The sequence below is a fragment of the Macrobrachium nipponense genome, chromosome 29 (assembly GCF_015104395.2).
Source record: "Macrobrachium nipponense isolate FS-2020 chromosome 29, ASM1510439v2, whole genome shotgun sequence".
In the NCBI taxonomy this organism is placed as follows: domain Eukaryota; kingdom Metazoa; phylum Arthropoda; class Malacostraca; order Decapoda; family Palaemonidae; genus Macrobrachium; species Macrobrachium nipponense.
The window spans coordinates 73,932,644-73,958,477 of NC_061092.1; the positions used below are offsets into that span (position 1 = coordinate 73,932,644).

Consider the following 25,834-nt stretch of genomic DNA (forward strand, 5'->3'; position numbering starts at 1 on the left):
CGCCGAGCCATCCAGGGTTCTCTTAATTTCCTTAATCCGCATTATCATTGCCAGACAGAAGATATTGTCTATCTGGTCAGAGTACCAGGCTCCATTGAAAAAGTTAATCCTATTATCTTGCTTTATTAGTGAAGATTCCAATTTAGCCACCTGAGGGACAAGCAAGTCCTTGTGGGTGCCGGTCCCTAGCCCGGACGGATGAATAGGGAGGCTTGGTGTCAGGAAGGGCATCCCGCTGTAAAACTCAGTGCCAAAACCTAAAAATGGAATGAGCCAAAAATATGGAAAGAGGTAATGCTAGGGCGTACTCTGTAAACGACGCACAGAGACATCACCCTAACTCTGTAATAAGGCGAGGGCAACTGCATCAGGAGCAGGTACCGCTAAAGAAGCGAGCTCACTCTGGATTTAGAGTATGTCAGCTTAATATTGGATCCATGACTGAGAGAGGTAGAGAGTTGGCTGCCTTGATGAGAGAAAAGAAAGTAGATCTTATGTATGTGCAAGAAACGTAATGCAAAAGAAATAAAGCTAAAGAGTTTGGTGATGGATATAAGCTATAATATAGTAGAACAAATAAACGAGGTTTCTAGAAATGGAGTTGGCATAGTACTGTCTGGTGAACTATAGAATACAGTGATAGAAGTGCACAGAAAGAATGACCTTATCATCAGATTGAGGATATGTTATGGAGGAGAGGTTCTGGATATTATAAGTGTATATGCACCACAAGTTGGTTGCACAGAAGAAGAGAAGGGAAATTTCTGGAGAGACATGGATGGAGTAATGCAAGAACTGGAAGAACACGAGAGGGTGATAGTGGGGGTGGATTTGAATGGCCATGTTGGAAATGAAAAAGAGGCAATTGGTCAGGTGCATGGGGGCCATGGAACTGGGGAGAGAAAACCAGAAGGAGAGAGTGTAGTGGACTTTGCTATATCATTTGACATGGCAATAGCAAACTCATTCTTTACGAAGAGAAGGGAACACCTAATAACATATAGGAGTGGGGGAAGATGCTCCCAGATAGACTACTTCCTGTATAAAAGGATAAAACTGGTGGAGGTCAAGAACTGCAAAGTTATTCCAGACGACCATGTAGCCCCCAACACAGACTGCTATGTACGGATTTGAAGCTAAAAAGCGAAAGAAAAACCAAAGCTAAAATATATAAGGAAAATTAGATGGTACAAATTAGTGAGGGAAGGGGATAAAAAGAGAGAGTTTAAGAGGAGGGTTTTGGAGGATATTGATATAGGAATTGACGATGTTGAAGAATGTTGGGCATGTAATGCAGCAATAATGAGAAGGCAAGGAAAGGAGCTGCTGGGAGAGACATCTGGTATCATATGCGAAGAAAAGGAGAGTTCGTGGTGGGATGAAGACATTGAGAAAGTAGTAAAAGATAAGGAGGCGAAGAAAAGATGGGAAGTGCTGAAGTCAATGGAAGACAAAGATAGAGAGAGAAAAACAAGTTGGTGAAAAAGGTGGTAACCCAAGCTAAAGCAAAATCTTATGATAATGTGTATAATGAGCTAGGGACAAAGGAAGGATTAAACAAGATGATCAAGCTATCAAAGGCTAGAAATAAGAGCACCAAAGATATCACACATATTAAACAAATAAAAGATCAAGATGGTGTAGTACTTAGAAAGGAGGAAGACATTATGAAGAGATGGAAAGAATATTTCGAACAGTTGTTAAATGAAGAAAATAATAGACTAATAAGAGAGGATGGGCAAGTGAACATTGGCCTGGTAATGAAGTTTTCTAGGCAAGAGGTACTAAATACACTGGAAAAAGCTGAAGAATGGGAAGGCAACCGGACCAGACATGATTCCTGTGGAGGCATGGAAAGCATTAGGAGATGAAGGAGTGGATATACGGTACGATCTTATGATAAAGATCCTTGAGCAGGAAAAGGTACCACATGAGTGGCGTGGGAGTATGTCAATCCCAATTTTTAAAGGGAAAGGCGATGTCCAAGAGTATGGTAGTTATAGGGGTATTAAATCGATGTCCCACACTTTGAAGATACTGGAAAGGATGATAGATGCCAGGTTGAGAGATGAAATACAAATAGGTAAAAAGCAGATGGGATTTATGAGGGGAAGGGGAACAGCAGATGGTATATTTTGTCTGAGGCAGCTAATGGAGAAATTCAGGGAAAAGCAAAGGGAAATACATATGATATTCATTGAGCTTGAAAAGGTTTATGACCAAGTCCCAAGTCAAGAGGTATGGAGGAGTCTGAGGGAGAAGATGGTGCCAGAGAAGTATGTGCGATTGATACAAGAGATGTACTGGAATGTATTTACCAGAGTGAGGAGCAGTGTTGGGGAGACAGAGGGTTTTGAGGTGAGAGTAGGATTACACCAGGGGTCGGCTCTAAGCCCATTTATCTTTATCATAGTGATGGACGTTATAATAGAGGAAGTAAGGGAGGCTGTACCATGGAGCATATTGTATGCAGATGATACTGTTCTATGCACAGAGAGCAGGGAAGATCTGGAAATGAAATTGGAAAGATGGAGACAAGTACTGGAGGAGAGAGGAATGAGAATAAGTAGATCTAAGACAGAATATATGTGTGCCACCAATGAGGGGGATAATAAGAGAAAGTATTCAGCTTGGTGGAGAACAAATAAAGAAAGTTGATAAGTTTAAGTATTTGAGATCCTTTGTTAACGCTAGAGGAAGTATGGAAGAAGAAGTAAAACATCGGGTACAGGCAGGCAGGAACAACTGAAGAGTGGCCTCTGGAGTTCTTTGTGATAAAAGAGTACCGCTGAGGTTAAAAGGAAAATTTCACAAGATGTTGGTAGGAGCAGCAGTGCTGTATGGTACTGAAACAGCAAACAAGAGAAAGACAGAGGAGAAGGAGATGGATGTGGTAGAAATGAGAATGCTTAGGTGGATGTCTGGGGTGACAAGAGAGGATAGGATCAGAAATGACGACATAAGGGGGTCGACTAAGGTGGTGGAAATATCAAAGAAAGTGCAGGAGGGGAGGTTGAGATGGTATGGACACCTGTTGAGGAGAGATGAGGACCACGCTGGAAGATATACTATGGGGATGGAGGTTCAAGGAAGAAGGAGAGAGGGAAACCAAGAATGAGATGGAAGGACTGTGTGAGAGGAGACTTACATGAGAAGGGAATTGATGAGGTAGAAGCACAGGATAGAAATAGATGGAAACGGCTCATCCGAAACATCGACCCCATATAAGAAATGGGAACCAGCTAGGAAGAAGATTAGTGAAGATTCCACCATTTGACATTTGTGTCGACAGCTGGTCTTGTATGAAATTCGGGATGAGTTCCAATCCATGGTGTGGTTCGTGTTATTTATATAATAGAAATTTTCCAAACTATGTTGTCCATATCTAACTGATCTTTTATGTTGCGTTAATCTCTCCGAGAGAGATTATCCTGTGATATCGAAATATTTCTTATCACATTCTCTACAAGGGAACTCATAAACTCCAATGTTTTTGTAAACTGGTTTCTGCTGAACGTTGATTAATGATTTCCCTAGTGTATTCGGATACGGATAAGTGAAAATGAAGGGTTCGAGGGACCTAAGGTTTGTGTGATCTCTCGTAAATTATCCACGTGAGGGATTATGATTTTGTTTGTGTATTTTTTCTTTTCTTTGTTTTCTGTAGGTTTGTGTATGGCTTTTTCTATTATAGTGTTAGGGTATTTTAATAAGCTAAGTTGATTTCTGATTGTTTCAAATTCCTTGTTAAGAAAATCTGGGGAGCAAATTCTCATGGCTCTAAGAAATAAATTACTTGCTATGCCCAGTTTAAATGAGATGTCATGATAGCTGCAAAAATGAATGTATGAAAGTGAGAATGTCGCCTCCATATAGACAGTGAATTTATAGTTGTTATTAGTTCTGATGATTAAGATATCTAAAAACGGGATTTGTTTATTGTTTTCCCATTCTACTTTAAATGTTATGCTCTGGGCCGAAGAATTTAATTCTTGTAGAAAGACATCAAAATCGCCCCACTCGCTTTTCCAATATGTTAAGATGTCCTGTACATAACGAAGCTAAATCATATCTGCAGGTTTGATAGGGTTTATAATTACTATTTCAAACTACTCCATATATAAGTTTGCTAACACAGGGCTGAGTGGGCTACCCATACTGCAACCGAATTATTTATGGTAAAAGTTATCACCAAAGGAAAATATGTTATTAGTGATGCAGAGCTCTATAAATTGCATTATTTTATTCAACGCTATGGGGAAGTGGTCAGTGCATGGCTCTATTTTGTTTTTGAGGAACATTAATACATCTTTTATGGGTACTTTCCCGAAAAAAGGAGCCTACGTCTAGGCTGAGAAGTACAGGGATATTTGCCTACCTGAATTTGTTGCAAAAGTCTCCTGTATGTTTTATATGGCTAGGAGAAAAAGTTCCTAAAAAGGGGGATAGTAGCTCGGCTAACCATTTAGAGATTCTGTAGTTAAAATCTCCAGCACATGAGATTATGGGACGGAAAAGAATGTAATGTGCGTGAGTTTTGGGGTGGGCTAAGAAATAAGGTAACTTGGAATTGATTGTTCAAAAATTTTCCAAAATTTCTATATTTTCATACTTTTACCATGTTTCTGATTTTTCTGAAGAAATCTATTGGGACATTTCTCATCAGAAGTAATAACAACTATAAATTCGTTGTCTGCAGGAAAGCGACATTCTCACTTTCATACATACATTTTTTACAGCTATCATGACATTTCAGTCAAACTGCATAGCAAGTAACTTGTTTCTTAGAGCCATGAGAATTTGCTCCTCAGATTTTCTTAACAAAGAACTTGAAACAACCAGAAATCAATTATCTGGTTAAATTATCCCAAGCACACAATAGAAAAAGCCATACGTAAAGTAAAAAGCATTTTTTTTTTCAAAACTACAGGAAACAAATAAAAGAAAAAATACACAAATAAAATCTTAATCCCTCACGTGAATAATTTTCGCGAGATCACAGAAACCTTAGGCCCCTCGAACCCATTTATTTTCACTTATCCAAATACACAAGGGAAATCATTAATCAACGTTCAGCACAAACCAGTTTACAAAAATATAGGAGTTTATGAAATACCTTGTAGGTAATAGTGGTAATAGTGGTAAATCTCTCTCGGAAAGATTAATGCAACGTAAACGATCAGTTAGATATGGAAAAAATAGTTCGGCAATTTTCCATCATATGATTAACACCAACCACACCATGGACTGGAACTCATCTCGAATTTTATACGAGATCAGCTGTCGATATAAATGTCAAATGGTGGAATCTTCAGATAAAAAAAACAATAAGATGATCGAATCAACCTTTCCAATGGAGCCTGGGACTCTGACCAGATAGACAACATCTTCCTTAAGGCAATGATTAAGCGGATAAAGACAATTAACAGAACCCACGATGGCTCAGCGACGTCCCCAAGCATCACCTAAGGGGATATCTCCTACTACATATTTCCCCAAAGAAACTCCTTCTGTCGGTCACTGCTTGATAAGGGTGGAGGTAAGTCCACAAAATATATTCCTTAGCTTAAAAACAATGTTTTAATGGGCAATTTATACTTGAGACGTATCCTGTTTTAACAGAAGAATTTATTTATGCACACACCTATATACATAAGGAATGACAAACAAAAAAGAAATATTGGCTTTAGAGTGTTTATCATTTCCTAAGAGAATGTTTTTGTCGTTATCTATGCTAATGTCTTTACATTACCTAGCCTGAAGACGTGAATAAATGCACTTACTTTGCAAGGAGTTCTGGTTGTTATTCACTGCACCTGGAGAAAAAAAAACAACAATGGTCTCTAAAAATCTTAGATTCTCTAAGCAATCTTAAATATTATCATTCTCGTCTCTAAAGGACTTTGTCACGAGGAAGACTTGGGATATTATCATGATTTTTGGTCGTTATTCTCAAATTCACTCAAGATAAACAGACTTAGTTTTGCTTAGTTGCAGGATAAAAAGAGAAAAGGAAAACACCCCAGCGGGTTCAGAATAATATACCTTTCTTCTAATGATAGAAAGGAAAAATTAACTTTTTATTTTAAAGGATGCCTTCTGTTGACGAATTTCCCACCTCACAATTTTTGTTGATCATTGCATTATGAGTAAGAGATGCATTATGTTATTCATAGGCATATCTGCTAATAGAAATCACCTGACTGGTCAACGTTCTCTTTCCATAACATTGATGAATAAATGCACTTACTTCGCAAGGAGACCTGGTTGCTGTCCACTGCACCTGAAGGAAACAAAGGCAATGGCTTGAAAAATTTGACTTCTGTCAAGAACTCTAAAATCAGTCTTATTGCATGGTACCCATCCCAATTTCGAATGATTTGACAGTAAGTGAATTATTATGATGAACTTACAGGCAATTATGTTGTCATGAAAAGAATAGAAATATTATAATCTGGGTTACACGTACCTTTCACGGCTTCCAAGTTACGATGAAGTTCTGCAAAAAGAAATTTATTTTACTGTCAGTAATTCCAATAGGAAGATGAATGATGAGATCAGTTATGTCATTGTTAATTCATTATTATGATTATAAACTCAAATAACACAAGTCAGAAAAAGGTTGTCTGTTACCATGTATATATGTATCTATATATGTATATATATATATATATATATATATATATATATATATATATATATTATATATATTATATATATATATAAGATATATAACATTCTTTTAGGAATTGCTTGACAATTTAAATATTTCAGCTGTTTGTCATTACTCATGTATATATATATATATATATATATTATATATATATATATATATATATATAATATATATATATATTATATACTAAAGTTGAAGGCGGTTGCTTGAAACCAGATAAGCGTCATCGGAGGGTGGAGAGATACAAAAATCCTTTAAAGTTATTTATTTTCCTGACGTTTCAGGACCATGTGTCCCATTTTCGAAGCTAAAAAATTAAAATAATAACAGAATTAAAATAAGACTCAGATTAAAACATGATAAAAAGTTATTTCTTAACAAAATACAAATTAGGTACAGAAGAAGGAAACAGTGATTACCAAGTAGTGCTGAAGGCAAAAGCTGAGTGACTGTCAGGGTCCGTTTTGGTGCCGACGGAAACTCAAGAGAGGACAGAGGAGTTGACGTGGACTGAGCATTTAGTTGGGGAACCAGTTGTTTGATAAAAAGAGATTCGAGTATTGCCAATTAGTGTTCGTTGGGAGCTTTGCCTATGATTTTGAAATCCTTGTAATTTATATTGTATTTGCATTTTTTCCCATGATCTCTAATACAGGAAAATTCGGGGTTTGATAGTTTGACACCCGTACGATAGCTAACGCCACGATGGGAATCTAATCTTACCTTTAACAACCTCTGGGTGGAGCCCACGTACTTCCCCAGGTCACATCTGGGGCAATTAAACAAATATATGACTCTCGAGGTCATCAAAGGAAGCAGACTCTCTTTATATTTAAACAAGGACTTGATGGTCATTGGGTTACATGGGATCAATTTTAAGTTGACTGCCGGTAGGTATTTGCTTACAATAAATCTCAGTTCTTGATAAAAAGGGCTATCATAGATTAGGGGGACACTAGCGTACAGATGTAGTTTTGGTACCGTTGGCAGTTCAAACTTTGGGTGGAAGATATTATTTAGAAATTTTCGCAATTGTTTGTAAAAGAGTTCTGATGGAAAACAGTTATTTACAAAGTATTGATGGAGAAATGTAATTTATTCATGAAACGTATTCCACCTGGATGTTAAAGTAAACGCTCTGTGGAAGAGAGTAGACAGGGAATTTAACTTGAAATTAAAAAAGCAGTGGATATAAAAGTTAGAACCCAGACCAGTAACCGTTCTCTTTCTAAAAACAGTGGTATTAAAATGTTTGTTAAGTCTAAAAACCAACACATCAAGGAAGGGCAGTTTATTTTCATTTTCATATTCAATTGTGAACTTAATATTTGGATGCATTTCATTAGCAAGTTCGAGGAATTCGTCTGCCCGATCTTTATTTCTAAATAATAGGAATGTGTCGTCAACATATCTGCTATAAAATAGAGAGTGACAAGCCAGAGGGCAGCCGTCCAGCAACTGCTCCTCCAGGGAGCACATGAAAATATTAGCAAAAGTGGGGCCTAAAGGAGATTCCATGGCCATACCATCGACTTGTACATATGCTTTTCCATTAAAAATGACTCAACATCCAGACTAGTCATAAAAAGGTCCGAGTCTTGTGGTAAAATCCTTTCTTTAAAGTTTTCTGAATTTTTAATGCTATACTCATGAGTAGTTAAAGAAGCTTCAAGTGGGACAAGAAATTTAGCCAATTTATAATTAGGGGTATCATATGAGGTGAGCATGGGTCTCATTGGGATACCTTCCTTGTGAATCTTAGGTAACCCATACATTACTCCGAACGAAGCACTTGTACTGTATAACAATGGACACCATTCCTTTCTAAAAATGATCTAAATATCCTCAAAGAACTGGGTAAACATGATGAGTTGATAATAACCAGACCGGATAAAGGAAAAGGTACTGTAATTCTAAACAAACAGGAATATGTATCAAAAATGGAAAATATTTTGGGTGAAGAAACAAAATTCCAAAAAATAGGTGAACCTCAATACTCATCCATTTTTAAAGTAGAGGATCGAATAAACCATTTCCTTAAAAGCCTAAAAGACCGTAATATTATCAGTACCGACACTTACGAATTGTTATACAGTACAGGTGCTTCGTTCGGAGTAATGTATGGGTTACCTAAGATTCACAAGGAAGGTATCCCAATGAGACCCATGCTCACCTCATATGATACCCATAATTATAAATTGGCCAAATTTCTTGTCCCACTTGAAGCTTCTTTAACTACTCATGAGTATAGCATTAAAAATTCAGAAAACTTTAAAGAAAGGATTTTACCACAAGACTCGGACCTTTTTATGACTAGATTGGATGTCGAGTCACTTTTTACTAATATCCCAGTGGAAGAAACAATAGAAATTATTTTAAATCGAATTTTTCCAAAGCCAGATGTTCCTTTTAATAATTTTAATATCACAGATTTTGAAAAGTTACTTCAGTTGGCGGTGCTGGACACTGCCTTCATTTTTAATGGAAAAGCATACGTACAAGTCGATGGTATGGCCATGGGATCACCTTTAGGCCCCACTTTTGCTAATATTTTCATGTGCTCCCTGGAGGAGCAGTTGCTGGACGGCTGACCTCTGGCTTGTCACTCTCCATTTTATAGCAGATATGTTGACGACACATTCCTATTATTTAGAAATAAAGATCGGGCAGACGAATTCCTCGAACTTGCCAATGAAATGCATCCAAATATTAAGTTCACAATTGAATATGAAAATGAAAATAAACTGCCCTTCCTTGATGTGTTGGTTTTTAGACTTAACAAACATTTTAATACCACTGTTTTTAGAAAGAGAACGGTTACTGGTCTGGGTTCTAACTTTTATATCCACTGCTTTTTTAATTTCAAGTTAAATTCCCTGTCTACTCTCTTCCACAGAGCGTTTACTTTAACATCCAGGTGGAATACGTTTCATGAAGAAATTACATTTCTCCATCAATACTTTGTAAATAACTGTTTTCCATCAGAACTCTTTTACAAACAATTGCGAAAATTTCTAAATAATATCTTCCACCCAAAGTTTGAACTGCTAACGGTACCAAAACTACATCTGTACGCTAGTGTCCCCCTAATCTATGATAGCCCTTTTTATCAAGAACTGAGATTTATTGTAAGCAAATACCTACCGGCAGTCAACTTAAAATTGATCCCATGTAACCCAATGACCATCAAGTCCTTGTTTAAATATAAAGAGAGTCTGCTTCCTTTGATGACCTCGAGAGTCATATATTTGTTTAATTGCCCCAGATGTGACCTGGGGAAGTACGTGGGCTCCACCCAGAGGTTGTTAAAGGTAAGATTAGATTCCCATCGTGGCGTTAGCTATCGTACGGGTGTCAAACTATCAAACGCCGAATTTTCCTGTATTAGAGATCATGGGAAAAAATGCAAATACAATATAAATTACAAGGATTTCAAAATCATAGGCAAAGCTCCAAACGAACACCAATTGGCAATACTCGAATCTCTTTTTATCAAACAACTGGTTCCCCAACTAAATGCTCAGTCCACGTCAACTCCTCTGTACCTCTCTTGAGTTTCCGTCGGCACCAAAACGGACCCTGACAGTCACTCAGCTTTTGCCTTCAGCACTACTTGGTAATCACTGTTTCCTTCTTCTGTACCTAATTTGCATTTTGTTAAGAAATAACTTTTTGTCATGTTTTAATCTGAGTCTTATTTTAATTCTGTTATTCTTTTAATTTTTTAGCTTCGAAAATGGGACACATGGTCCTGAAACGTCAGGAAAATAAATAACTTTAAAGGATTTTGGTATCTCTCCACCCTCCGATGATATATATATATATATATATATATATATGTATATATATATATATATATATATATATATATATATATATATCTATATATATATATATATATATATATATATATATATATATATACTCTAAATATTTCTGCTTTGTTTGTCATTGCTCATTTGTATATATACGTATATATATATATATATATATATATATATATATATATATATATATATATATTATATATATATATATATATATATATACATAAGTAATGACAATTAAAGCTGAAATATTTAAAGGGTCAAGCAATTCCTAAAAGAATGTTGTTGTTGTTGTCTATACCAGTTTATAAGATAGAAATTTTCCGAACTATGTTGTCCATATCTAACTGATCTTTTATGTTGCGTTAATCTTTTCGAGAGAGATTATCTAGTGATACCGAATATGACTTAACACATTCTCTACAACTGAACTCATAAACTCCAATGGTTTTGGAAACTGGTTTCTGTTGAACGTTGATTAATGATTTCCCTAGTGTATTCGGATAAGTGAAGACGTGGTGAATAAATGCACTTACTTTGCAAAGAGTCCTTGTTGTTGTTCACTGCACCTGGAGGAAAGAAAACATCAATAGCCTCTTAAAACTTCGATTCTCTAACCAATCCTAAATACTGTCAGTCTCGTCTCTAAAGGACTCTGTCACGAGGAAGACTTGGGGTTTTATCATGAATTTTATTCTCAAATTCACTCAAGATGAACAGACTTAGTTTTGCTTAGTTGCAGGATAAAAAGAGAAAAGGAAAATACCCCAGGGGGTTGAAAATACCTTTCACGTGTTCCAGTTTACGATGGAAATCTGAAAAGAAAAATGGTCTTCTTAATGAATGACAGGCAAACTTAACTTTGTATTTTAAAGGAGGACTTCTGTTGATGAATTTCCCTCCTCGCAATTTGTGTAGATAATTGTGTTATGAGTAAGAGATTACATTATGATATTCATAGTTATATCTGAGAATAAACATCACATGACTGGTCAACGTATTCTTTCGGTAACATTGATGAATAATGCACTTACTTTCCAAGGATTCCTGGTTGGTGTCCACTGTATCTGAAGGAAGCAAAGGCAATGATTTGTAAAATTTGACTTTTGTCAAGAATTCTAAATGGTGATTCTCTTGGAAGTAAAGTTATTGGATGGGACCCATCCCAATTTTAAATGATATGACAGTATGTAGATTGTTATGATAGACAGACAGGCAATTACATTATCATGAAAAGAAGAGAAATATTATTATCTGGGTTACACGTACTTTCCACACGATGCAGTGCCCAACGAAATCCTGCAAAAAGAAATTTATTTTATTGTCACTGATTCCAATAGAAAGATGAAAAATGAGATCAGCTATGCCATTGTCAATTCATTATCATGATTATAAACGCAAATAATGTAAGTAAGAAAAAGATTGTTTCTTACCTGTAAGATTCTCCTCCATATCGCAAAACTTCGTGTACACTTCTGAAAATAGAAAGCAACGTTTCAAAAACACTGACTTCATTGATGGGAACCACAGTATATGCGCATATATCAGTGATTCTGTTAGCAGCATCAATTCCTTTGAAGGTGAAGATTTGTAAGGGATGACTGCACTAGTGTACAAGGCTAGAAAATGACATGCAACTCGGAAGACGAAATTGAAGAGGATCAGATGGAATTTGCTAATGCAACTGATTATTTCTTGACGAGACATTCCTTAAGGTTATGGCGATGGAGAGAACTTTGTGTTCATCTAGCAGATCTTGGAACCAAGTCTTAAACATACAAAAGTAAGATTTACGTAGGTTGCTTCCTATCAAAGTTTATGAGGACTCTGATTTCACTGGCTCCAAAATGTCGAAGAAATAAGTAACGAGCCCCGATTCATTCACTATTTCTCTTTCTTCACCTAAGTTTATATACCAAAGACAAGAGATAGTTCCGTTGTGTGTTTGATCGATGAATATTTCCTACTCAGAGAGATTAATATAATATGACTGATGAAAACTAATTACGTTTGCCATGCACAATTCCTCCAAGGGAGTTATTACACTCATGTGGAAGAAGGAGAATATAAAGAAGCTTAATTTCTCAGGGATTTTTAAGTCCTTGAATTGACGCAGGATTCGACACCTGAGACCTACCTGGAATTTTCTGTAGAAGTTCCTCATATCCAGAATGGAGAGCAGAGACTAACTTGTAAAACCTTTCAGTGAAGTTATAAGTGAAAATGAAATACACTGTTACAGATACCTTCAAAAGGTAGACCAGATTTTTTGCTTTCAAGGTAAGAAATATTTATCAGTTGTTACTTGAGAGGTAAAATTCAATTATGTATAATCTATAAATGACAATAAATGCTGTCACTGCTATGTCAACTGGGAAGTGAATTTATCCTTACCGTTTAGTTTCTCCTGTATCATATTCAGCTTCCTCAGGTGCAAGAGTGATATTCCTCCTGAAAAGAAGTTGGAAATTACTTGGTTTCATTTCAATGACTTAATCTAAAATGAAAAGTTATTATTCACATGACAAAGCCTCAAGTGTCATTCATCGGCAATGTTAGCTTCTGTACAAGAAATTTTTTGATACGTATGCGATCACAAAAGAAAACGAATTGATGAGATAACAATAAGAGAGATTTCTTAATCGATAAATAAACATATACACAATCATCAACACATGTTAGCAAAACGAAGGCGATGTTCCCTGTTATTTTAAATCATCATTACAGATCCTTTGAAACTGAGGACAATCTGCATCTACACTAATGTGAATTTCGTCCATAGTGAGTCTGTCTGTGACAATGTATCATGCCATTAGAATGAGAATAATTGGATGCACTGTAAATCAAGCAGCATGTACGTATATAAGTCCCAGAGAAAACTTACAAAATTGTTAAAAGGGAAACCACGTGTAGTAAGATGGGCTCATCAAATAGGACTGAGTTTTCCTGGAGCTCAGTCCCACAGACAAAACCACTATCAGGCCCTTTCCCAGAGGCTGGAACATCTGTGATCCCTGAGTTCAGTACATTGTTGCTAGAATAAGACTGAGTTGTTGTTCAACTGGTGGCAATCAGAAATGGACACTCTGATACCAGGGTTGACCTGCTATGATTAGTATGAAACCTCCACAAATAACAAAGGCTGCATTGGTGATAGTCTGCTTTTGTCAAACACATTTTCTCCTGGAGGTCATCAAATGTGAAATCACCTGCTCTGGAGTAATGAAAGACTTGAAATAATGAGTTGGAAAAGAATTTCCTGGAATTATGATCTGGTGAGTGTGATATTCTCTTAGTGAATTAAAAGCTAAAAATACTATCTGATATAAAATTAAAAAATCTATATAATGGACGATGAATATAAGAACAGTGGGCCGAGAAGAGAGTTCATAGCAAGAAGAAACTTCAAGGCTGCCATAAAGTAGTTTAGGAAAATCCCTGCAGCCAAGCAAGCCACATGGTAGAGCCAGAATACCGAGCGGAGCAAGACAAGCCTTGAATTCAAGCAGGACGACTCCCTCTCTCCCACATCAACTGGGGCAGAGGATGGAAGAGCAGAGAGAATGAAGATGACCAAGTCCAGAGGAAAGCGTTACTCTGCAATCACCCACATAACATTCAAACTCCAAGTTGGATTTCTGACAAATCCCCCGACAAAAAGACATGGCATCTGAAGGAAGTAGACTTGAATGGTTATTCACTCAAAGAAGAGACGATACAGCCAAGACTGTGCAAGGCAACAACACAGAGGCTGTGATTTCAAAATTATCTCATTTTGGGGGTGACTATAGAATTGGTTCAAGTCTGTATGATTGATTTCCATTTTTGTAAAAATTAGATAGTCTTGACATGCAAGGATTTGAACATGAACATGAATTTCTACATTACCCTTCAAACAATACACATCCTACCTCCTGATTCTGGGTAACGGTAAAACTGACCGTGGGCAAATTCCAACGCTGTTAGAACAACAGCAAGGACTATAGTCATGACAGTCATTTTCCTGCACCCCACAGACTGGCTATCAACCTTCTCCAGCCCTGGGTTTTTATACACCCAGTTCTTAAGAGGACGCATCAGCTAGACACGTGACTCTTCCACTGTTCAAGGACTTTGCCTCTGTCATCAGACCAGAGTTCAAGTGGATGACCGAGAGACTGGGAAAGAGCGATGCCGGTTGTGTCATTATCATGGCCTGATTATTCAGTAGTTTTGTAAACAAGCACTCCCGAGAACCACTTGTGAGGCGACTGCTTCGTTGCTCTTCGATTTTGTGGAATGAAGGAAAATGAATAAAGATGCATTTAGTGTACAGAAATGGCGATGCCATCATAGGAGGGAAAGCAGAGGTGGTAATGAAGATAATTAGGACACTTTTAGAGATTAGGTGATTTAGGATGAAGACTCACTTGCTTTCCTACTGCTCCAGATATTGAGGCCTTTTCATAAACCTCATAGCTGATTAATTGTTGAGAGAGAGAGAGAGAGAGAGAGAGACGAGACAGACAGACAGACAGACAGACTCCATTCAAGAACTACATCACAGGTAATTTTGAAAGATCTCAAAAATATAACGAGAGAGAGAGAGAGAGAGACTCCATTGAAGAACTACATGACAGGTAATTTGAAAGATCTCAAAAATATAACCAGAGAGAGATAACTAGTGTTCAGTGGCCACTTTCATAGCATCTCTCTCTCTCTCTCTCTCTCTCTCTCACATACACACTTACTGAGAGACGGACTCTCTCTCTCTCTCTCTCTCTCTCTCTCTCTCTCTCTCTCTCTCTCTGTTTACTTGAAAGGCACAAATCCAACTCTGGTTTTGCTCAAGTTTTATGTGGTCTGTACTGCAGTTCAAGACATATTTCTAGTGTTCATTATAGTTAAACTACTAGTGATTGTGATATCAATGACATTGTGGTATATGCTAGCTCAATACTGGAGTATATTACGCTTATAGAATAGTACCTAACAGGAAAGAGGACTTCTGTTCAAAATTTTCCAAGTTTGCGCATGCGCACTGAACCCTTATGACGTAGTATATGAGTCTGTTTCTTTACATATCGTTCATTTTTCTAGCCATCGTCATCACAAACTGGAGAGAAAGAGAAGAGAAAAGAACCATGGACAGCGAATCTTCTACTCCTCTACCACCTATCCTCGAAAGCCCATTTTGGGATTTCTTGAGCAAATTTTACGAAACCAGAACTAAGCATTGCCGTAAGTTAGGATTAAACAAAATATGGGTATCTAAGGACAAATTAATCGACCTTATCATGAAAAATTGTAAACAAACTCATCCTACGAGGAGGAAACGTTTCCTCCTCGAATATCACAGCCATCTCTGACTGAAAATGAGGCTACTCGAAAACCAAAAGAGGAATTATTTACCCTTAAAGAAGATTTGAGCCAGAAAACTTTCCAAATCAAAGAGTCTGCTAACGTCACTATTAACAGATTGAATGATCGTCAAACCAACATCAAAGAGTATATACAAACAGAGAGGGGAGTAACTTTACATAATCCTTCATTAGGAACTACAACACAGGAGGAAGTTGGTACACTATTACTGGGTGATACAAACTTATGCGACATACACTCAACCGATTTTGGCGAAAAAACTTTTATAAGAACAATGAGAGGTGCCAATATAAACCTTATACAGAGTTGGGTATCTGAAGAGTTAAACTGGGCACCTGCAAGATGCATTTTACTGTGTGGTATCTACGATGTCTTGGATGATACATCATCATCAGACATCCTGGATAACTTGAGTAGTCTCGTTATGGAGCTTAAGAACGTTAATGAAAATATGGAAATCAACATGTTTCAGCTGTTTCCGAACATTCGTGTAGACGAATATCAAGACAAGATTAACTACCATAATAACCAATTAAGTGAATGGTGTTTAACCAATGGTATATTAGACATAAACTGTGAGTCGTCTTTCTAGCTACTGGAGAAACAGACGAAATGTGTTTTCACCAGACCAATGAAAACCCTGGAATTTTCTTAAATAGGTGTGGTGCACTTAGACTGCTCGAGTCACTTAGCAAGAAATGCCAGCATTTTAAGCTCTGTGATAATTGAAAGGACATTAAAAGATCACATACGTGGATAGAAACAAAATCAGAACGAAATGCTATTCATCAGCAAGCACAGCGCCTCAGTGGCGTGGTTGGTTTGGTGTTTGCTTCTTACCTCGGTGGTCGCGAGTTCGATTCTCGGCCATTCCATTGAGGAGTGAGAGATGTGTATTTCTGGTGATAGAAGTTCACTCTCGACGTGGTTCGGAAGTCACGTAAAGCCGTTGGTCCCGTTGCTGAATAACCACTGGTTCCATGCAACGTAAAACACCAAACAAACAAACATCAGCAAGCACGCCCTCGTATCATGAATACAAGCAGGAAATCAATTACTGGACAACGATGGAATTCAGGGCAGACCACAATTCGAGATCGTACTAACTACAGGGAAGATCAGCGTGGAGAGAATGAAACATTCAAGAAGTATCGTAAAGATAATGGCAAATATTACGTGCAAAATCAACGTTATCATAACCACAATCAAAGACCATGTTATTACGACCACAGCATTAGATACAGTAGCTGCAATGGTTTAGGGTAGGCCATAAAAGTCGATTATGCCCTCGCTATGATCCATAGGATAACGACCAGGAAAATGGCACTGCAGAAGGTACAGTGAAGATCGCTATACCAGAGAGGGATGTGGGAAAACCTGCTAACTATAGAACACATAAATGCTCAGTCCTTATTATCGAATTTTGATGAAGTGGAATTGTTAATAAAAGAAAGAAAAATAGACATTTTATGTATAAGTGAAACATGGCTATCCGAGACAATTTTGTAAACATTTCAAATTTTAGTATATATATTGTTGCGACCAGGGAAGAGGAGAAGGAACTTGAATCTATGTTCGAGATGAATTAAAAGTTAATAGAATGACCCTAAATGTTGATAGAGCAGTAGGAGTGGAGGATGTCTGCATAACTGTACAACATAAAAAGCTCCCATCATTCATTTTAGGATGTGTTTACAGCCAGCCCAAATCTTTAGTCACATCTTTCGACAACTTTAAGGCTATTTTTAAAGTTGTTTCCTTACGTGGAAAGCCAATTTTTATACTAAGGGATGTTAATGATTATTTATTATCTGCTAATAGTACACTAGGTAAAATTGTGCGCCAATTAAACCTACACTAGGCAATTAATAAACCTACAAGAATTACAAGCATGAGCTCATCACTGCTAGATGTTATCATCACAAACAGATCACAAATGATTTCCCAAACTGAAGTAGCCCCTTGTCCTGTCGCTGAACATGAGTTGGTAACACTACAAATAGATATTTCAAAACCAAAAAGGCAGCCTGTAACTAGAACATTTCGTAGTTTAAGACACTATAATCAGAATGCGTTCTGTGATAGCCTGTTAAATAGAACCCCTAACCTTAATAAAATTTCAAATACTGACAATGTAAATATTCACGTTTCTATATTTACTAGTGTTTTTGTTGAGAGTTTAAATGAGTGTGCCCCTTGTGTAACGAAGGTAATTACCCGGCCCCCGACTCCTTGGATAAGCCATGACCTTAAAATACAAATGAAAGCAAGAGACGAATTGCATGAAAGAGTCAAATGGAATACATTAAACTTAGAATTAAGAAATACTTATAAAAACCATAAAAGACGAGGTAATCAACTTATTAAAACAAAGAAGGCAGAACATTTAAAGATAAATTTAAAAACTGTCATGGTAATTTGTCTAGAATTGGGAAAATGTTCATGAAGTGATCCCTGCCACAAATAGTAACGTAAGCATCCGTGATTATAAAGATAAATAAGATAAAGCAGAAGAATTTAACGAATATTTTGCAAATGTAGGCCGACTGGCCTTCGAAAATTCTCAACAGATCTTCAATGCAAATAATAATCTGCCCACTATAGATATTATTATACCTCAAGGTATCGCGAATAACCTTTTCGGACCGCAACCCGCTGACGTTGAGACACCCAGCAATAAAATAAAAATTCCTCACCTGGACAGCATTAAGACAGTGACTCAGACCCTCGGAAAATCTAACCCTTTTGCATTTATTTACCCAAACACCTTAGCCAAATCCCTGATTAACATCCAACATAGACATTCACCAAGGAAACAGGGGTTTATGAAATCCGATGCCAGGACTGTGACCAATCTTACATCGGATTTACAGGAAAATCTCTTCCCCAGAGATTAATACAACATAAACGGTCAGTTAGGTATGGACAACAGAACTCAGCTGTTTTCAACTATATAAATGAACATAACCACAGAATAAACTGGAATTTGTCACGTATAATTTATAGCAGCAACTGCCGGTACAAGAGTCAAATGATGGAAACGGCCTTAATAAAGGAGAGGCAGGAAATGAACATCTCAAAAAGAGTATGGGTTGCATGGGTTTCAGAGGTGATCGACAAGGTTTTCATTCAACCAATGCTTAAGAAGGTTAAAGGAAGATTATCAGCAGGGGTGACCTAAATTGGCTTACCTGTAGATGGATCTCTTGGTATAATTACCACCTTTTCTGTAAACTTTTCTCATTCATATACCTGAAGAGAGAGACAGCAGTCTCGGAAATATAGTACTTTTCTCTCTATATTTTGTTGTTTTTATGGGCTCCTTTTATTAGATGGAATTCTGTTGTAACAGAACATTTTTACCAGTCATATATATATATATACATATATATATATATATATATATATATATATATTATATATATATATTATATATATATATATATATATATGGATATATATAAAAGGTATAAGCCACGAGGGCTTTACTTAGCAGATGAGTTCATCTGCTAAGTAAAGGACGTTTGAATGTTGAAAGATCTTGCGGCTACTCCGTTGTTTATTTTCCCTCGTGGCTTATACCTTTACTTATGGATTTACCACGTCCTAACTTTCGTGATTCAGTTATACATACATACATATATATATATATATATATATATATATATATATATATATATATATATATATATATATATATATATATATGTATGTATATATATATGAATATATATATATATGTATATGTATATATATATATATATATTATATATATATATATATTATATATATATATATTATATTATATATATTTGTGACGAAGTTCCAAGCATCTGGTTACTACACTTACTTTGTACTTGTTAGAGCAAGAGACTCTTAATCCCGGGTCGGGGACACCATTTACACTTGGTGCACGGTTTGGTCAAGTTACTAGTTACTAGTTACCTGACAACAGCCAGACACCTGAACCTTCATCAAAACTACAAAACAACTGAATATTCTAAAGATAACAGTGGTCCCTTATAGAAGTTATTAATCACGTAAGATATCCGACAAAGTTCATTAAAACAGGCGTGCGGAAATCTTAATTAAAGGGCAGCAATCCTTCATTAATTTTAAATCTATGTATATCCAGTGTTCTAACTCACTTGAGGTAAAGCAGCATAATTACCACTTTATATTTTACCTAAACAAAATTAAAATGCATACTGGTAGTAAAAAAATACTCATTAAAATTTGAATAAAAAAATGTATTTCTAAATTCAAAAATTATAAGTGAAGTTCAGAATCTCAGGGAAATTTGCTATTACTTGAAAACAAGTTTAACTAATTCTTGAATTAATCATTAAACAATTAAATCAAAATTAAAAATTTTATGAAGAAAATTAAGAAGTCAAAAAATTAAGTTATTCAAGTAATATTCAGTCTGTCAAGGATTAATTAAATATGAGAAGAAATTTAATTAAATGCAAAATAATTCAAAGTATTAGATTAAAACAATTATACAATAAGAAATATTCAAATTAATTAAACAAAATGAGAACACAATAACATAGAATAATATGAAAAACATTAAAAGCAATTAAAATACAAACATTAAGCATATAAATTATATGGGCATGTCAAAAGAACCAAATAAAAGAAACATATATAAAGAGTAAAAATTTCATCCAACCACTGTAAATAAAACCTGTAAGTGCACTTCTGGAAATTTGTAAAAACACAATAACTTTTACCAGCTGGAATTTCACTTAAAAATAATAACACTATGCTCAGATTCCACAAACTACTGCGTTACTAAGAAATAAAACCTGGTGAGTGACCAATCTCAAAATATAGGTTATGTTATGGTAGAATATCAATGTTTCCTGAGCGAGAGAGAGAGAGAGAGAGAGGCATAGCAGCCTCTTTACTACATGGGAGTCCCAGAATAGAAAGATTCGTTTTATGGGTGTGAAAATGGGTGGCGAATTGGGCCTCTTGTCCATAAGAGTGACTGAACTCATTCATGACGAGACCCTATTCGCACTATTTCCGCGATGTCATGGAATTTTCCAGTCCACAAGTAACTACTTGCGGGTCGACAAGCCCTCTTTTGACAAATTGAAAGAGATTATAGTTAATTTATCTGTGAAATTAAACAGTTTCACAGCAAAGGAAACTTCAGTTACTACAAATAAAAATGTAATGATATCCTTGTATGGAAGATTTCTGAATAATCTGATACAATATCAAGAGATTCTTACGTGACCGTGTACGTGAATGGATCTCTCAGCAGCGTTCCAAACTGGCTTGACCAAATGATAAATATAGCTCAGCGGTTAGAAGTACTGAACAACAATGCTGTTCTCACGGGTAGAGTAGACCTCCTCTCTCTCTTTTCACTTGAAGTTGTTTCAATTAGGAATTGTACATTATAAGTTTAAATCAGCCTTGTTTCCTTTAAGTTTCTTTTGTTTAAGCAGCCAAATGCTTGTTAGTTAATGTAAGAGTTTTTGTGTTGTTGAGCACCTCCTCCTCCCTTGTTTATTTCTGTGAACTGTCGTTCTAACGATTGTTTTCTGATTTGTTTTTGAGTTACGGTGGATGGTTCGTAGCTGTACTGTGAACGTTGATGGTCTGCCCGCGGAAGTTCGGGCTTTTGGAACGCTCCTTGTCAGACCATCCCCTTGAGCAGCTTTTTTGGATTATTGGAGGACGACCTTTTGGCAGTGTATTTTGGAAACGGCGCTGTTGGAATCTTTCCTCACGACCGTTAGTAGCTGCCTTAGTCACCTGCGACTCTGGTACTGTAGATCACGGCTCTTCGTTCACTTGCGACCATAGTGTCCGCTTTACGGGGTTCCGCAGAAGCTTTATGCTATTTGCGACTTCTCGTATTACCCCTTATTCCCGTCGGAGGAGCCCACGGGAAATTGGTACCGTCGCTGGATCCCGGTACTGATTACGGATTCACCTGCCACTTCTGCCTTCGTCCTTCTGCATTTCTTTGGGGATGTGTGTGAGCGCTGGCTCGTGAGGAGAAACTTAGGGAGGCAATCACCAGGTAAGACAGTATAGCTGTTGTTTCCATCGAGGGGCCTTATATCCCTGTTGTCCTGGCGATCGTGTTCATCCCTTTGGTAGCAGTTTTGTGCTCGCTATGGACTCCTAGTTCGCCCCAACATCCCTGACTTGAGGATTATTAGAAGTGTCAGTGTACATGCAGTACATATATTATATACATATACATATACATATAATATACGTATACATTGTCATAGTTTTTACTTGTGTATATTATAAGTTTATTGTTGCCCTTATTGCTTGTTGGTGAATAGTATTCCATATCTTTAGTTGTATGGCTAGGTAGGTAAATTTAAGGTTTTCCTTGTTTTATATCTTCCACTTCCTTCAGCCTTTTGTTATTTAGGATAGATTTGGCCGGCATATATTTGGATCCTCACTGATTTATGAAATATTTGTTCTCCTCCTCTGAATTTCTGTTAGGGTTTAGATGTTTAGCTGTAGGGTGCCTTGTGGCTCGTTGAGGACCTGGTATATAGTCCTCTTGCTTCAAGCTGTTTTGCTGTATGTATTTTACTTAAACCCGCAAGGCTGATTTAAGTTGTATATTTCCATTTTGTAATAAATACTGTTAAGTTTTTCTGGAGTGTTTTTGTGCCTGCTTTCCTAAGAACCTGTACTAGAACCCCAGAGGTTTGAAACAATAAATATATATATATATATATATATATATATATATATATATATATATATATATATATATATATAATATTATGTATGCAACAAGGAATAATTAAGACAATATATTTAAGACACCATTGTAAAGTGATGTGCTGTGACATTTCTAGAATGTAGAGATCATCAGTTTAGTTTCTCCTTGGAAACAGTGCCCTAAGTGACAAGCTTCGGAAATGCTGGCGCATCGGGGGGCGCGATGTCGAAATTGATGTCCAAGCAGATCAGACCTCGTCCTGTCTCTATGCACAGGCACTTGATGCAGAAATGCCTTCTGAATCTAGTTTGAGGCTGTTTCTTGGGCGTGAATAATGTGTGTTAGTTCATGCACGTGTGCGAGCTTCTTCCCTACATAATGAGAAAGTAAGTTAGCCAAGATGGGAGATTGCTACAGAGTCGGCAAAAGACCAAGATGGGTCCTCCAATAATATTTTTAGTGAAGTGTGTGAAATCTGTGTTGAATGGGTAAGCATACTTATTCATTGGCCAAAAGTGTGGTTTGACTGTATTTTGAATATTTGTTTCAAAGATGTTCTATTTTATTTGACCTTTTTATTTTGCTTTATGATCTTTTGCTTATCGATATGTTCTCCTGTCTTCTTATAGGCAAAGGGGAGCTGATATGGTGACTATTTAGAAATGGGAACTTGACTGGTGTTTTGTGGTGTTACTGTGCTATGACTTTTCTAGTTTTATGACTAAACTAATATTGGTTATTATAGGAGAGAGATGGAGTGGGCTATCTGAGTTCAATCTTTCATTTAATCATTTTGTTAGGAACCTGAATTATTTAGCTAATGCTTTGCTCTTAAATAAATGTATTTTTGTAGTTCACGAGTCTGATTTAATTGCCTTAGGTAATGTAGATATATATATATATATATATATATATATATATATATATATATATATATATATATATATATATATATGTGTGTGTGTGTGTGTGTGTGTGTGTGTGTGTGTGTATTGTAATGGTTTTGTAATTCTAGACTAATAGGCTCAAAATAAAAACAAGAAATTGGGCTGGAATGACTGATGAAAGGCAAAAAAGATCAAAGTGGAGGACTGAACAAAACACAAAAATCACCTTCATAATAATTTATTGACAAAGTTCGCTTACATTATTTACATGCGAGATTAAGTTTTGGGTCGTGAAAATACATAGTGATTAATTATTAAAATATTTAATAAACAATCAAAATCATTAATAAACAAGAAATCAGAAGTCAACATCGCACTAAACCAGAGCATGAACTCGTTCGTCATAAAGCTGGTATCACACTAGTCATTTCTTGCTCGCGGTTTTGGCCAGCATCCAGCCGATGCTCGTGAGCAAAAGTGCTGTATCGTCACACTAGGACCTCGTGGTTTCGAGGAGCAGTAGGAAAAAGTAAACAAAACTGATCAGGTGATATCATCATGGTGCCCAGAAATTGTCGGACTGTTGCAAGATGTGCTGCAGTGATGTGTTTTCTTGGAATCTTACGTGAATGCAAGAGTAACAAAAAATGTTTGTGGGTTCGATAGTGGCTCAGAAGAATAGAAGCCAAAGGTCTGAGAGTACATCTTATCAGCAGCGGCCATCTTGTTTATTTACGATACGCGGTCGCTTGCTGTTCGTGCTCGCTGCTTCCCGTCCAGACGGGAAGGCTGAAACTCGAGCTATAAGCTCCCGGTTTTCCATTTTTGGCAGCAACGGCTCACTGCTGGAGAAAAAAAGGCCTAGTGTGAGGCCACCTTAAGAAATAATGATGAAAATCACAATATCATTATTAACGGAGCCATACATTAGCTCTACACTAAAAATGAATAAACAAAATCAAATCTAGGCAATTACGACGGCAGCATAAACATAATAGTAATGACAACAACACACAAATAGGCAGAATGGAAAGCAAAAATAAATACCAATCACATAATGCCCAAGCAGACAAATAATCAAACAGACAAATTCACAAGAATTGTCGAACACAGAAATGGACAAGTCCTCATCCTCCTGTAGAAGCCAGTTCTCCCGTTGAAGTCACAAATGACTTCCAGCTGCTCCAATACTGTCATGCTGCTGTTGCCTTCTCAGTCGAGGGTTCCCAGAACCTTTCAGATTGCAATCTAAAACCTGTCTACTGCTTTCACTCACTCCACGTCAGAAGCCACCTCGTCACCTTGACGATAAACACTGGAGGGTGAGACAAACAATGGAACAATTTTGATAATTGCTTCAAGCAAATAACGACTAATCGTTACAATATATAGATATATGTAATATATATATATATATATATATATATTATATATATATTACGTAATATATATATTATATATATATATTAAATATATATATATATATATATATCCACATATTTAGATCCTATCTGCTTTTCTTTATTTAAAAAAAAGTCATTGACCAAAAAAAAAAAACACTAACTACATCAAGTCAATATAAGTCATTTGAGTAGTAATCACATCGTAAGTTATTGCTGTTAGATAGGATTCTTAAGAGACGTTTCCTATATAGTGGTCTATGGATGACTCAAAGAGGAGAAACAAAAGATATACAAAGATGAGTTTAAGGTAAACACAGTAAGGTTTGAACACTCATTACGTTTTTAATACCCTTTTAGACGGAAACAGAACTGACTCGAGGAGTCAGTTCTGACAGAGAAGTCATCATAAGGACCAGTTCGCTCCGAGCCGCAGTTCTAACTCCTCCGAACTCTGTCACATTCATCTCGTCATTATACGCATTTCGGCCCTGGCCTTCTACGATGATTCGACCCCTTGGGGAAACTGGGAGGTGCCACGCCCTCTATCTGTCGGGAAGGAATCAAACGAAAATATTACTGGGAAAGAGGAGAACCGACTCTAAGCAGAGAGAGAGAGAGAGAGAGAGAGAGAGAGAGATGGGGAAATCGTCGAACGAATTCATGTCACCTTCTCCGTCTCCATTTCCTACTCGACCGAGGAAGAACGACATCGGAATGATAATGATGCTCACAACAGCTTTAGCTTTTTTACCTTTTTTCTTAAGTGCGTCGTTCTTCGCCTTTATTCGATAGATGTGCTGACATTCTTTCTACTGAATAACTACAAATCATTTTCATACCATGACACTACGAGTTCGATACAGATGATCATTAATTGACAATTTGGGGCTTTGTGGATCCTCTGAGTGTGGAGTAAGATTATATATATATATATATATATATATATATATATATATATATAT

General features: G+C 36.5%; 3 protein-coding genes across 3 annotated transcripts; 2 read left to right on the forward strand and 1 right to left on the reverse strand.

Moving 5' to 3' along the window:
- Window positions 1–281: 281 nt before the first annotated feature.
- Window positions 282–1,134, forward strand: LOC135206366 (uncharacterized). Its single transcript, XM_064237783.1, has 2 exons — window positions 282–511; window positions 675–1,134. Exons 1-2 carry the CDS (start codon window positions 282–284, stop codon window positions 1,132–1,134), a joined length of 690 nt encoding a protein of 229 aa, XP_064093853.1.
- A 699-nt stretch (window positions 1,135–1,833) lies between these two features.
- Window positions 1,834–2,570, forward strand: LOC135206367 (uncharacterized). Its single transcript, XM_064237784.1, has 2 exons — window positions 1,834–2,276; window positions 2,495–2,570. Exons 1-2 carry the CDS (start codon window positions 1,834–1,836, stop codon window positions 2,568–2,570), a joined length of 519 nt encoding a protein of 172 aa, XP_064093854.1.
- An 856-nt stretch (window positions 2,571–3,426) lies between these two features.
- LOC135206368 (uncharacterized) lies at window positions 3,427–12,960 on the reverse strand. The gene is made up of 10 exons (XM_064237785.1): window positions 12,898–12,960; window positions 11,937–11,978; window positions 11,773–11,802; window positions 11,538–11,570; window positions 11,289–11,318; window positions 11,040–11,072; window positions 6,470–6,499; window positions 6,251–6,283; window positions 5,784–5,816; window positions 3,427–3,533 (listed from the first exon to the last, which is right to left on the reverse strand). The coding sequence occupies exons 1-10, from the start codon at window positions 12,917–12,919 to the stop codon at window positions 3,427–3,429; spliced, it is 393 nt and encodes a 130-aa protein (XP_064093855.1). The 5' UTR covers window positions 12,920–12,960.
- Between the last annotated feature and the right edge of the window lie 12,874 nt (window positions 12,961–25,834).

Coding starts and splice junctions, on each gene's coding strand:
- LOC135206366 (XM_064237783.1), top strand. CDS start 282: ATGGAAAGAGGTAATGCTAGGGCGTACTCTGTAAACGACGCACAGAGA. Junction 512..674: donor CTTATGTATGTGCAAGAAAC/GTAATGCAAAAG, acceptor CCTTATCATCAG/ATTGAGGATATGTTATGGAG.
- LOC135206367 (XM_064237784.1), top strand. CDS start 1,834: ATGATTCCTGTGGAGGCATGGAAAGCATTAGGAGATGAAGGAGTGGAT. Junction 2,277..2,494: donor GAGAAGATGGTGCCAGAGAA/GTATGTGCGATT, acceptor TTCTATGCACAG/AGAGCAGGGAAGATCTGGAA.
- LOC135206368 (XM_064237785.1), bottom strand. CDS start 12,919: ATGATACAGGAGAAACTAAACG. Junction 11,073..11,288: donor TAAACTGGAACACGTGAAAG/GTATTTTCAACC, acceptor TCTTTCCTCCAG/GTGCAGTGAACAACAACAAG. Junction 3,534..5,783: donor CAACCAGAACTCCTTGCAAA/GTAAGTGCATTT, acceptor CGAATACACTAG/GGAAATCATTAATCAACGTT.